The sequence below is a fragment of the Pan troglodytes genome, chromosome 10, assembly GCF_028858775.2.
Source record: "Pan troglodytes isolate AG18354 chromosome 10, NHGRI_mPanTro3-v2.0_pri, whole genome shotgun sequence".
NCBI lineage: Eukaryota > Metazoa > Chordata > Mammalia > Primates > Hominidae > Pan > Pan troglodytes.
The window spans coordinates 139574211-139587502 of record NC_072408.2 but is presented as its reverse complement, the minus strand read 5'-3'; the positions used below and the strand labels follow the sequence as shown (position 1 = coordinate 139587502).

The following is a 13292-nucleotide window of genomic DNA, read 5'->3' as shown; positions in this document are numbered from 1 at the left end:
ACGGAGTGGGGACCGCCTGACATTTCCGGCCCCACCGCGGCCCGCAGCGCCGCCCGGTCCCAACCCCACGGTGCGCCGCGCGCGCCTACCACACACTTTTCCCCGGTCCCTGCCGGCCACCTCCCCCGCCGGGCGCCGGCGCCTATTGGAGCGCCTCGGGGGCGGGGGAGGGGCGGAGCGCGCCTCTTGATGGACGGCGGCATTTCCGGCTCTCGCGAGTCTGGGTGGGAGCGCGCCAAATTTCTCCAGTGAAGCAGAGGCGGTAGCCAACGGCTCCATGGCTCTGAGGAGCGGCGGGCGGCGGCGCGCGGACCCAGGCGCGGATGGCGAGGCCAGCAGGTGAGGGGCGCCCTCCTGAGGCTCTCGGGCCGGCCCTTCGGAGGGTGCCATGGGGCCGTCCTCGGGTGGCGCCGCCGAGGCGGGAGGGAGGCCCGGGTCCCGCAGCCGCCCGCACTCGCCGCGCCTGACTGGGGTAGGGCGGCGCGCCCCGACCGCCGACCGAGGGGCTCGGGGCGGGCGGAGGCGCTACGGGCGCGGCTTCTCTGCGGGGAAACGAGGCGGGCCGCGCGGCCTTTCCCTGCTCGGCTCTTTCTGAGGTTTTTCAGGCCTCGCCTTCCGCGCAGCTGCGTTTGGGACCTGCTGCGCGGCGGGGGCGATGAGAGCGGCGGGACCCGGGCCAGGCCCTGCGGGGTGGACGCGCGGCTGGGGAGGGTGCGGGGAGGGGCGGAGCCGGGGACCCTGCCTGGGGGCCTAGCGCTGGGGGAGGCCGAGGCGGGCGGATCGCTGGAGCCCAGGATCCTGTTCTAGATCAGCCTGGGCAACAGAGCGAGACCTCGTCTCCTCTATTTTATTTTTTTGGACAGGGAGTCCCGCTCTGTCGCCCAGGCTGGAGTGCAGTGGCGCGATCTCGGCTCACTGCAACCTCTGCTTCCCGGGTTCAAGCGATCCCGCTGCCTCAGCCTCCCGAGTAGCTGGAATTACAGGCGCCCGCCACCAGGCCCGGCTAGTTTTTGTATTTTTAGTAGAGACCGGGTTTCACCATGTTGGCCAGGCTGGTCTCGAACTCCTGACCTCAGGTGATCCGCCCGCCTCGGCCTTCCAAAGTGCTGGGATTACAGACGTGAGACTCCGCGCCCGGCCCTTCTCTTGTAAAAACAAGAAAAATTAGACAGGCTGGTGGTGCGCGCCCGAGGTCCCAGCTATTAATACTCCCGAATCCGAGCCGGAGGTTCACCTGAGCCCGGCAGGTCAAGGCTGCTGTGAGCCGGGATCGCGCCACCGCACTCCAGCCTGGGCGACGGAGCCAGACCCAGTCTCAAAAAAAATAGAACAAGGATAAGACGCGGCTGCTTGGTGGCCAGAGCAAACGGTAAACATGACCGGAGGCCTGGCCTGCCATAAGCAGAAAACGGATGAGGCCCGGCGCGGTGGCTCACACCTGTAATCCCAGCACTTTGGGAGGCCGAGGCAGGCGGATCACCTGAGGTCAGGAGTTCGAGACCAGCCTGACCAACATGGAGAAATCCCGTCTCCACTAAAAAAATACAAAATTAGCGGGGCGTGGTGGCGCATGCCTGTAATCCCAGCTACTCAGGAGGCTAAGGCAGGAGAATCACTTGAACGCGGCAGGCGGAGGTTGCGGTGAACCGAGATCGCGCCATTGCACTCCAGCCTGGGCAACAAAGAATGAAACTCTGTCTCAAAAAAAAAAAAAAAAAAAAAAATAGAAAAAACGCGTGAGAACGTGAAGCTTTTTACAGACACTTAGCTGAACAAAATTCTTCCCAGAGGAGAAACCAAGTGGTAAGGATCCCTAACTGCTGTTGTGCTCATCGCTGTCTGTCCATATCAGGCAAGCCTTAGAGAGGCAGGTACCCTTAGGGTCTACATGGTGTGTTGGAACTTGGAGCTTAGAGACGGTTACTGACTGCCCTGGTTCAGGACACAGGACTACCCTCACGTGCTCCACTCCACTGCCCTGCCCCAAGCTCAGTGACGGCCTCCAGGCAGGGGAAAGGCTGCTGCTGGGATAAGTACAAGTGATGACTTACCTTACATGCTTTATGTGGGTTACCTCATCTCATCCTTAAAACAGTCCTGGGAGGTGAGTGTGCCCCAGGAGGCAGTGGGTGCTGTTTGCCTGCGTTTCTTCTTGTGTGAAATGGGGACACCAGTGGCCTCCCTCATAGGGGTTGTCATGAAAACTGAATGAGAGCATATGTGGAGTACTAGGACAGTGTGATATAGTAACCAGTCAATGGTAGCTCTCTGTGAATGAGAGCCTGTGTGGAGTACTGGGACGGTGTGATACAGTAACCAGTCAATGGTAGCTCTCTGTGAATGAGAGCCTGTGTGGAGTACTGGGACGGTGTGATACAGTAACCAGTCAATGGTAGCTCTCTGTGAATGAGAGCCTGTGTGGAGTACTGGGACGGTGTGATACAGTAACCAGTCAATGGTAGCTCTCTGTGTGACACTTATCCCCATTTTTCAGATTTCTTACTGTCCCTGGATTAAAAGTGAGATACACAGCTCAGAGAAAGCAGTTTTGGGAGGAAATATGGTCCCAGTGAGCAGTTTTCTAGTCTACTTAATCCAACTTACTTGAGGCAAGGATATTTGGAGGACTGGCATAGAGGGCCGTGAGCCCCTGTTAAGTGGTGATGCCTCATAAATAGCACTTCATTCACTCTTGATTTTGATAAAGATCTGGGACTCAGAACTGAGGCTGTTCTCTAGCAAGATTTGGAATATAGTTTTTCTGTGTTTTTGATTACGGGTGCATTCAACTATTTAAAAGATTAAACCTTTATTATACAGTATGGTGGTGTATCAGTTTCCTATTGCTGCAGTAACACATGATCACTTAGTGACTATATAAATTTATTCTCTTACGGTTTTAGAAGTCAGAAGTCGTAATATGAAAGCGTCTGGTTGGTTATATTTATTGTGATGGTTCCCGGGGGAGAATCTGTTTCCTTGCTTCTTCTTCATCTTCAGAACCAAGGGTTGCATCTCCTCTCCCCCCTACCCTCTCTCTCCCATCCCTTTCTCCTTCCTGACTCTGGCTCTCCTGCCTCACTCTACAAGGATTCTTGTGATTACACTGCGCCCACCCAGCTAACCAGAATCTCAAGGCCCTTAATTTAGTCAGATCTGCAAAGTCCCTTTTGTCTTGTAAGATAACATTCACAGGTTTGGGGGATTAAGATGTGGGTCTTTCATGGGGGGTGTCATCCTGCCTGCCTACCACAAGTGGTTATAATCTTTCGTGAGAAGTAAGGATCCTAGTCTTGGAATATGGTCATTCTGCTCTTGAGTTGAAGGTGATCCAAGGAATACCTTCAGACAAAGGAAGGGTCTTCCTTTCTTTTTTTATCTTGTTCTTTTTTTATTTTATTTTTTTTTTAGACGGAGTCTCGCTCTGTCGCCCAGGCTGGAGTGCAGTGGCATGATCCCGGCTCACTGCAAGCTCTGCCTCCTGGATTCACGCCATTCTCCTGCCTCAGCCTCCCGAGTAGCTGGGACTACAGGCGCCCGCCACCACGCCCGGCTAATTTTTCGTATTTTTAGTAGAGACGGGGTTTCACCATGTTAGCCAGGATGGTCTCAAACTCCTGGCCTCAAGTCACCCGCCCTCCTTGGCCTCCCAAAGTGCTGGGATTACGGTTGTGAGCCACTGCGCCTGGCCCTCAACCTTTTTTTGAGGTAATTGTAGATTGATTCTCATGCATTTGTCAGAAATGATACAGAGATTCCCGTATCACTTCACCATAACATCTTGTGTAACTAGAGTACAATTGTCACAACTAAGAAATTGACATTGAGACAACCCATCTAATTTATTTTATCTTATTTGATTTTATTTATTTTTTTGAGATGAAGTTTCACTCTTGTCACCCAGGCTGGAGTGCAGTGGCGCAATCTTGGCTCACTGCAACCTCCACCTCTAGGGTTCAAGTGATTCTCCTGCCTCAGCCTCCTGAGTAGCTGGGATTATAGGCCCACCCCACCACACCCAGCTAATTTATTTATTTATTTATTTATTTTTATTATTTTTTTTTTTGCCGGAGTCTCGCTCTGCTGCCCAGGCTGGAGTGTGGTGGCGCGTTCTCGGCTCACTGCAAGCTCCACCTCCTGGGTTCACGCCATTCTCCTGCCTCAGCCTCCTGAGTAGCTGGGACTATAGGCACCCACCACCACGCCTGGCTAAGTTTTTGTATTTTAAGTAAAGACGGGGTTTCACCGTATTAGCAGGATGGTCTAGATCTCCTCACCTCGTGATCCGCCCGCCTCGGCCTCCCACGGTGCTGGGATTTAATTTTTTGTATTTTTAGTAGAGACAGGGTTTTGCCATGCTGGCCAGGCTGGTCTCGAACTCCTGACCTCAGGTGATCCACCCGCCTTGGCCTCCCAAAGTTTTGGGATTACAGGCGTGAGCCACTGCGCCTGGCCTGACAATCCGTCTGTTTTATTCAAATCATGTCAGTGTTACATGCACTCTCATGAGCCACCGCGTCTGGCCAGTTTTATGCATTTTTAGTGTCCCAAGAGGCAACAGTGTCTAGCCATCATGACTGTTTTTGTTAGTATTCTGGTTATAAAGTTGAACAGGTTTTGAAGGGCCTGCCCTAATTGTGTTTTTCCAATGAGTCCTTTTATCTTAATGAGCCTTTTTCCAAGCTCGGGGTTTTTCAGGAATATATATACCCTGTCATATCCGAAACACTTAACACTAGGTGGGATGAGGGTTGCAGAAGTAGGTGGCAGTCGGATCACAAGGTCAGGAGATCGAGACCATCCTGGCTAACACGGTGAAACCCCGTCTCTACTAAAAATACAAAAAATTAGCCAGGCGTGGTGGCTGTCGCCTGTGGTCCCAGCTACTCGGGAGGCTGAGGCAGGAGAATGGCGTGAACCCGGGAGGCGGAGCTTGCAGTGAGCCGAGATCACACCACTGCACTCCAGCCTAGGCGACAGAGCAAGACTCCGTCTCAAAAAAAAGAAAAAAAAGAAAAAAAGAAGAAGCAGCAGGTGGCATTACAAACTAAGCACGGGGTTCCCTTCTTTCACTCAGGGATGATGGCGCCACTTCCTCAGTTTCGGTACTCAAGCGCCTGGAACGGAGTCAGTGGACGGATAAGATGGATTTGCGGTTTGGTTTTGAGCGGCTGAAGGAGCCTGGTGAGAAGACAGGCTGGCTCATTAACATGCATCCTGTAAGCACTAGGTCCTTCTCCCACCCAGGAGTATGGCTGCAACCCTTCTGGTCATAGCGTGGTCCTTATCTAAAGAGTGGGGGAACACATGAGGGAACTTTGAGTGAATCAGGTGGGAGATGTGAAGGTTCCCAGCTCTCCTTTCCTCTTTAACGTCATTGAGGGCCACAGAGAGGCCACTGTGAGAAGCCGGAGGTGATGGGCATCTCTTTTAGCCATCAGAATAAAGCTTTCAAGGATTATGAGGGAGAAATTGAGAGAAATCCCCATTTGGAGGCCATTACAGTGTGGTTCTTGTGAATAAGGCTGGTAGTGTTAATGTAGGGGTGGAGTAAAGACCTAGATGAGAGGGTTTGTTTCTAAAGTGCTGAGTTTCCCGAAAGGTAGGAGGAAAGTTTCTCTAACTGTGTAGAGGATGGTCTTGTGTCTGTGTTGACCGATTCTCTTGTAGACCGAGATTTTAGATGAAGATAAGCGCTTAGGCAGTGCAGTGGATTACTACTTTATTCAAGATGACGGAAGCAGATTTAAGGTAAGCGCCTGACTGCGACAAGCCAAAACCCACCTCTATGGGTGTTCATGTAGCTCTGTGACTGTCAGGGAGGGCATGGGAGGCTTCCAGTGCACAGCAGCCCATAGCCCAGCAGAACTCGGGCCCCTGGAGGCCCCATCAGTCATCATGTAAGATGTCCTGAGAGAGGTCAGTTCAGGAAGACTCTGAATGGTGAGAAGTAGTGTGTCTTTCAGATTCTTGCCCCTGTGAAAAGTGCGCATTCTGACTTCCTGTATGCTACCAAGGTTAAGGCTACCCTGGCCTTAGGCTGTTCATGGGATACAGGAGCAAGCAATGTGTTTTCACTTTTCTCTCCCTTTTTTCTTCCTCATCACCCCTGGATGGGTTGGTGACTCTTAACAGGTGGCCTTGCCCTATAAACCGTATTTCTACATTGCAACCAGAAAGGTAAGTGTGTTTTATAGATTCAGGTCAGACGACCTGTGTATCATTCTATGGTGGGCTTTGCAACTGGGAAATAGGCAAGGAAGGAAATGTATTTTACCAATGGAAAGCCTTTTCATTCTGATCCTGATTAGGGTTGTGAGCGAGAAGTTTCATCTTTTCTCTCCAAGAAGTTTCAGGGCAAAATTGCAAAAGTGGAGACTGTCCCCAAAGAGGATCTGGACTTGGTGAGTATCACCCAGACTTTCCAGGGGTAAATGAGGCCAGAGTCTACATTGTTCCTGGCAGGTGGGATCGGAAGAGGTAGAAATTCAGGTCATCTGTTGGGTGATGGGGCGGTGTGGTGACCGTCTATAAAATTCCTTCCAAAGAGCTCTAGTGGTGTTAGTTGGTGCCACGTGCAGAATTGGACAAGGTGCCTTGAAGTCACCAACTCTTTGACTTGTGTGTTTACCTTTGAGTGTTTACCCTCTCACCCATAAAGTCCTATTTCTCTTGAACCAATGAGCGTGATCTCTTCGCATTATAGCCAAATCACTTGGTGGGTTTGAAGCGAAATTACATCAGGCTGTCCTTCCACACTGTGGAGGATCTTGTCAAAGTGAGGAAGGAGATCTCCCCTGCCGTGAAGAAGAACAGGGAGCAGGATCACGCCAGCGACGCGTACACAGCTCTGCTTTCCAGGTAAACTTTGGTCTTGTGAGCAAAGCATCAGCTGGTTCAGAACGACAAGATGGATAGGAGACAGGAACACGTAGCAACAAAGTTACCTTAATGGCTGGCTCTGTTTGATACGGAAAACTTGAGCAATTAGGTAGAGATTTCTGTATGTTCTGTGTTAAATAAACAGTGGCTTCCCAGGTTATATTTTATGTGTTAGCTCTCTTTTACAATGGAGGGGTGGGTTTATGGCTCTAAAATTGAGTGGTTGTAATAGTAAAGTCACCTTAGAGGGGAAAAGATCCCTCATCCTACTGCCCTAACACAATCCATCTATGAATTTCATTAAGTGCTGAGATTTACACAGCACATCTCCAGAGAACCTTGGGTATCGTCCACAGAAATTTAAGCCTAGAACACTAAACACTGTTCTTCAAGTATTTGAGCATCAACAATAATAGGATGCAAAGTAACCGATTAGGAAGAGAAAATCTTGAGTAATGAAGTTTAGATGACTTCGGAAGAACCTACCTTACCCTCTGACAAAAGAGGATCAGTTTGGGATGCTGAACATTTCTACAGTCCCTACCCGGAGTCCGCCTTCCCTGGCAAAGCCACAAGTTGCTTTTTGAAATATTGGAAGGTGTGATCAGAGACTGAGTCCTCAGAGGCTTGAGCCATATCTGAGACTCGTCTGTCTTTTTCCCCCTGAATAGCCCGTTCAGTATTTGAGCTTATAGGCCAATAGTGGCCGCAACGGTGGGCCACTTCTTTAGACATGGCAGAGACCCATGCACAGGCTGTGTGAAGCCCAGGCCTGCTCTTCAGCCTGCACGAGGCAGCCTCCTGAGTATCAGGACCATGGTGGGATGGTCATGCCTGGCTCTCCTGACTGGCAGCACTTAATGTTTTCTTTCGTTTTTCTTCTATTTACTTATTTGTTTTGAGACAGGGTCTTGCTCTGTTGCCCAGGCTGGAGTGCAGTGGTGCAATCATAGCTCACTGTGGCCTCGAACTCCTGGGCTCAAGCGATCCTTTCACCTCAGCCTCCTGAGTAACTGGGATCACAGATGTGTACCCCATGCCTGGCTAATTATTATTATTATTATTATTATTTTTGTAGAGATGAGTCTCCCTATGTTGCCCAGGCCTGTCTTGAACTCCTGGGCCGAAGCGATCCTCCTGCCTCCCAGAGTGCTGGGATTAGAGGCATAAGCCACCATGCTTGGCCCTCTTTTTTTTTTTTTTTTTCTAGTTGGGGTGTAACTCACATCATATAAAATGAATACATCTTACACTGAATTTTCTCCTGTCTGTAGAGTTATCATCCAAGCTATTCTTTATTTTTTTGAGATGGAGTCTCGCTCTGTTGCCCAGGCTGGAGTGCAGTGGCGCAATCTGGGTTCACTGCAACCTCCGCCTCCTGGGTTCAAGTGATTCTCCTGCCTCAGCCTCCCAGGTATCTGGGATTACAGACATGCGCCACCACGCCTGGCTAATTTTTGTATTTTTAGTAGAGACGGGGTTTCGTCGTGTTGGCCAGGCTCGTCTCGAACTCCTGACCTTGGGTGATCCGCCTTCCTTGGCCTCCCAAAGTGCTGGGATTACAGGCGTGAGCTGCCACGCCTGGCCCAGTCCAAGCCATTCTTAAAGGAAGGACTGCCCTGGTCATTGAAACCACATCAATTTACCTTTTGTGTTTCCTCAGTTTGAACTCTGGTCTCACCTCTTCCTACTGAGTTGGAACTCTGGTCTCACCTCCTCCAGACCCTGGCAGCTGAGTTAGTTGCTCTCTTGTTAATTCCTAGTGTTCTGCAGAGGGGCGGTGTCATTACTGATGAAGAGGAAACCTCTAAGAAGATAGCTGACCAGTTGGACAACATTGTGGACATGCGCGAGTACGATGTTCCCTACCACATCCGCCTCTCCATTGACCTGAAGATCCACGTGGTGAGTGGGGCAGGGTTGGGTCGCTGGTCACATGAATTTCCTAACAGCCAGGAGATGATCATTATGGGTGAATCCACAGAGGAATAGACTTTCCTGGATGTAGAACTCTAGTTAGCACACTGTGTGTTTTGCAGGCTCATTGGTACAATGTCAGATACCGAGGAAATGCTTTTCCGGTAGAAATCACCCGCCGAGATGACCTTGTTGAACGACCTGTAAGTTTTGCTTGTGTTACCTTCATCCTAAAATTTCCGGTTTTCTGGAGAGAATATTCTTCAGTGCTGGAGAGTGAATCTGTCTCAAAGATATGTTTGCTGCTTTTCCCCCAAATACTTTATTAAAGGAAATATGGAGTTAGAATTTTTCATCAGTTTCTGACAGTATCATTTCCTTTTTTGTTGTATATCACTGTATGACATCAGTGTTTGAGCTAGGCAGGATTTGGACATTCGAGGGAAAGCTGGGACTTCCGTTTGGGTAGTTGATAGTGAAGGGACATGGTGAAAAATGGATTTGTAACTAGAAGGCCTTGGTTCAAACATGACTTTGTGGTGTTGGGAAAGTCTTTGTATTCAGTTTTCTCTTTTCCGAAACGAAGATATCATCTCTGTGCCACAGTTACCTTTCAGAGTTGTCATAACCACCAGAATGAGGTGATGTCTTTTGAAGAGTTTTTCTCCTAAAGTTCTGTGATTTTAGGCTTGTCCTGTGATCAGCTGCTCTCTTAGGTGTGTCAGTTTTCATACCATAGGGAGTCGTGATACTCTTGATGTAAGTTGGTTAGTCTTAGGGTCCTTCTCCCAGCTCTAGAGCCTTTTGACTCTTTTAACAACCAGAGGGAGGTAGAGCAGGCCGGGGGTGGGTGTTCAGGGAGGCCTAATGGGGAGTTTAGAGCTTGGCTTTATGCTTATTTTGTCCCCACAGGACCCTGTGGTTTTGGCATTTGACATTGAGACGACCAAACTGCCCCTCAAGTTTCCTGATGCTGAGACAGACCAGATTATGATGATTTCCTACATGATCGATGGCCAGGTGAGCAGGTGGCTTCTGGGAAGTAAGCTCCTGGGATGGGGACCTTGTCTGGTCCCCATGCTACAGCAGCATCTGCCCCACTGTTAGTATTTGTTGAGTGAATAATGAGTTAGTCCAGGAATGGGAGCAACCAAGCCGTTCCGACCTCCAGCTGTACCCTCCCCTTTCCAGTGGGAATCCACACACACAGGGTCTCTTCTCAGGAAGCTTAAAGCGCTTTCACATTGCTGTGGACTTCTTTGTAGTGAGAATCTCTAGGCAGAGTGTGTGGGCAGGGTGGGAACGCCATTTCTTGGCTTTGCAGCCTCTGACTTGTGCTGATTGCTAATGAACTTCGCTAGGGCTACCTCATCACCAACAGGGAGATTGTTTCAGAAGATATTGAAGATTTTGAGTTCACCCCCAAGCCAGAATATGAAGGGCCCTTTTGTGTCTTCAATGAACCCGATGAGGTAAGGAGGTATCACTTGGGAAACTACCCGGTATTGTGGGAAGAACAGACATGTGGATCTTTCCAAGGCCTCAGGCATTCCGTCAGATCAGAATTGCAGCTCCATGAGCTTTGTTCTCAGGGTGTGACCATCTTTTCTGACAGAGACGGGCGGGGGGGTGCGGGGCAGGAATAAGGGCCAACATGAGGCTGCTGCTTCTGAACTTTGGGAGAGGAATTTGGAAATAGCTTGAAGAAGAGAAAGAGCAGACCTCTGACCGCTGTGACTTGGGTTCAGGCTCATCTGATCCAAAGGTGGTTTGAACACGTCCAGGAGACCAAACCCACCATCATGGTCACCTACAACGGGGACTTTTTTGACTGGTGAGTCTGTGTCTTCTCTATGAGTAACTGGGCAGCATTTGAGAGGGAGGGCGTTGCGTGGTGCAGGGGCGCTTCCCATGTCGACTTAGGAGGTGGCTCCTGGGTTCACTCTGCACCTCCCGTGTCTGGGTTCCTCCCTGGGTCTGAGGGAGGAATGGAGAAAGGGGAATTAGAGCCTGACCTGCCCACTTGCTTGTCTGTCCTCTTTCCAACCCAGGCCATTTGTGGAGGCCCGGGCAGCAGTCCACGGTCTGAGCATGCAGCAGGAGATAGGCTTCCAGAAGGACAGCCAGGGGGAGTACAAGGCGCCCCAGTGCATCCACATGGACTGCCTCAGGTAGGGGCCACAGAGCAGCATGGCTCCTCACTGCTGTCCGTGAGCGAGATCTGAAGGCCTCTTGCAGACTGTGCTGTCACCACATCTCAGGGGAGGAGGGTGGCCTCTGAGAGGCCGTTTCAGGTCACCCAAGAGGATGGCAGCTGCAACCCTGCCGGGGCCCGGGATGTGCTGTCTTTGACTGTTGACTGACAATTCATCAGTGACCAGGCACATTGAGCATCAGCCTCTGGGGTGGGGAAGCCGCTGGAAAGACGCACTCAGCTCACAGGTCCCAGACCTAGGACCTCATGGAGCTGCTCTGCCCAGGCAAGGTTGGGATGTGGCAGCCCGGCTGCCTCACAGGACAAGCCTCACGGGACAACCACAGATTCCATATGAGCTAGGGTGGGAGGCAGCTCAGAGCTTCAGAGAGTCACGGCGTTCGGGGGCTCTGACATGACTGGTTGGGAAGACAGGTGGATGTGGAAATGCCAACAGAAGGAGGCTGGAAGGGAAGGAAGGGAAGGGAGGGAGGGAAGGGAAGGAAGGGAAGGGAGGGAGGGAAGGGAAGGAAGGGAAGGGAGGGAGGGAAGGAAGGGAATGGAGGGGCCTCCATGGCCTCTGTATTCTGCACAGTGCCACTGGGGTGCTTGCAGCCTGATTGCGTTTCTGTTTAGCTCTGATGCTCAGCACTTGGCTTGGAGAGGGAGGCCAGGAGGCTGGGGCCGGTTTAGCGTGTGACGGTGTGACAGTCCTGATCCAAGGCAGGGAGTGAGGGTTGTGAGGATTCAGGATCTGTCATGTGGGGCAGGGGGAGGCCCAGGGATGCTGGTTCTTAGGGAGGGGTTGGCACCTGGGGTTTTTGTGCCATCCGTGGAGACAGGGAATGGGTAGAGAAGGGGCTTGAGGCAGGAGGTGACCCTGCTACCGATATGCTAGCCTGGAAGCCCCACCCATATGGGGGCCCTGAAGACCACCATGAGGCTTGGTTTGGGCTCGCACTGTAGATTGGGACTCACTGGGTTGCGGGTGGGTCTTGGTGAAAGCTGGGGTAGTGGATGAACTGAAGGCAAGAGGTGAAGTGAGAGAAGAAGGCCACAGGGTGGAGGCTGCAGGGGGCGGAGACCGGACATGACCCCTGGACAGCTGCTGCAGGGAATGCGTCTGTAGGGAGGAGGTAGAGACAGGTTCCGGGTAGAGTGTGGGGGCCTTCTTTTCTTAATTTTTATTTTTTATTTATTTTTTAAATTTTTATTCTTCTTGGCATCTGATCACATCTTGCCTTCTATTAAAGGAGGGTGGGCTTGAGTGTTTCCGTGCTGAAGGGACAGTGTGAGGAGAGAAGATCAGTGTGGTTGATAGAACTAGGCCCCAGGGGTGCAGACTTGAGGTCTGGGGAGAGGCCCAAGGAGGTGGGGCGCCCGTCGGAGAGGCCACAAGCTCTGCTGAGGATGGGAGGAAGGCGAGGGCCGGAAGGACCAGTCCTGGTGCTTCCTTGTGTTGTGGATAGGTCTGTGAGATTAACTAGATCCTGATGAAGGGTTTTCACGAGGTGCCTACACCATGTGGGGCCTTGGTGTGAGGCTCCTGGGTGCCTGTTAGGAACTTGCATCTGTCTGTGTGGTGCCCAGTTTTGCCGGTTCTCAGGGGTTCCCAGGCTGCATGTTAGAATCATCCTGGCTTCTGTTCTCATTCTCCTTCCAGGTGGGTGAAGAGGGACAGTTACCTTCCTGTGGGCAGTCATAATCTCAAGGCGGCCGCCAAGGCCAAGCTAGGCTATGATCCCGTGGAGCTAGACCCGGAGGACATGTGCCGGATGGCCACGGAGCAGCCCCAGGCACGTAAGCCACATCCCGGCTGCCCCTGCTGCCGTGTGCACGCATCCAGATGGCCACGGAGCAGCCCCAGGCACGTGAGCCACATCCCGGCTCCCCCTGCTGCCGTGTGCACGCATGTATGCCAGCCCGCTCCACCCAGCAGGCTGTGTCTCCGGGACACACGTGTTTTGTCCTGTGCCGGTCCCCTTACTGTGTGTGCGGCAGGCTGGTCAGGCCAGGCTTTGCTTTCTGTGCTTCACACTTGACCCTGGGCTCTTGATTTTGATGGCCCTGCTCTCTGGCGTTCTCTCCTCAGACTCTGGCCACGTATTCTGTGTCAGATGCTGTCGCCACTTACTACCTGTACATGAAGTACGTCCACCCATTCATCTTTGCTCTGTGCACCATTATTCCCATGGAGCCCGACGAGGTGAGCATTATCTGTCCTGTCGGCACCCTGGCCTCCTCAGCCCTTGCCCCATTCCAAATGCACTGGAGCTGAATGGAGGTGGATGTCCCAGGA

The 13292-nt window shown here is 51.8% G+C and overlaps 1 protein-coding gene across 8 annotated transcripts in view; it reads left to right on the top strand.

Moving 5' to 3' along the window:
- The first annotated feature begins 76 nt into the window (after positions 1 to 76).
- POLE (DNA polymerase epsilon, catalytic subunit) overlaps positions 77 to 13292 on the top strand; it is a 62787-nt gene continuing 49571 nt past the window's right edge. For 4 of the 8 annotated variants that reach the window (XR_010147869.1, XR_010147871.1, XR_010147873.1 and 1 more), the window contains exons 1-14: positions 77 to 339; positions 5078 to 5219; positions 5671 to 5751; positions 6136 to 6180; positions 6312 to 6404; positions 6707 to 6861; positions 8646 to 8787; positions 8922 to 9002; positions 9712 to 9819; positions 10161 to 10271; positions 10548 to 10633; positions 10851 to 10970; positions 12657 to 12789; positions 13086 to 13199. Coding sequence is in view for 2 of the 8 variants with exons in the window: in XM_016924680.4 (XP_016780169.4) it covers positions 278 to 339; positions 5078 to 5219; positions 5671 to 5751; positions 6136 to 6180; positions 6312 to 6404; positions 6707 to 6861; positions 8646 to 8787; positions 8922 to 9002; positions 9712 to 9819; positions 10161 to 10271; positions 10548 to 10633; positions 10851 to 10970; positions 12657 to 12789; positions 13086 to 13199 (1473 nt within the window). In the remaining 6 variants the exon portion in view is untranslated. Of the gene's footprint in view, positions 340 to 5077; positions 5220 to 5670; positions 5752 to 6135; positions 6181 to 6311; positions 6405 to 6706; positions 6862 to 8645; positions 8788 to 8921; positions 9003 to 9711; positions 9820 to 10160; positions 10272 to 10547; positions 10634 to 10850; positions 10971 to 12656; positions 12861 to 13085; positions 13200 to 13292 lie in introns of all 8 variants that reach the window. The other 4 variants (XR_010147870.1, XM_016924682.4, XR_010147874.1 and 1 more) reach the window with 3 other exon arrangements.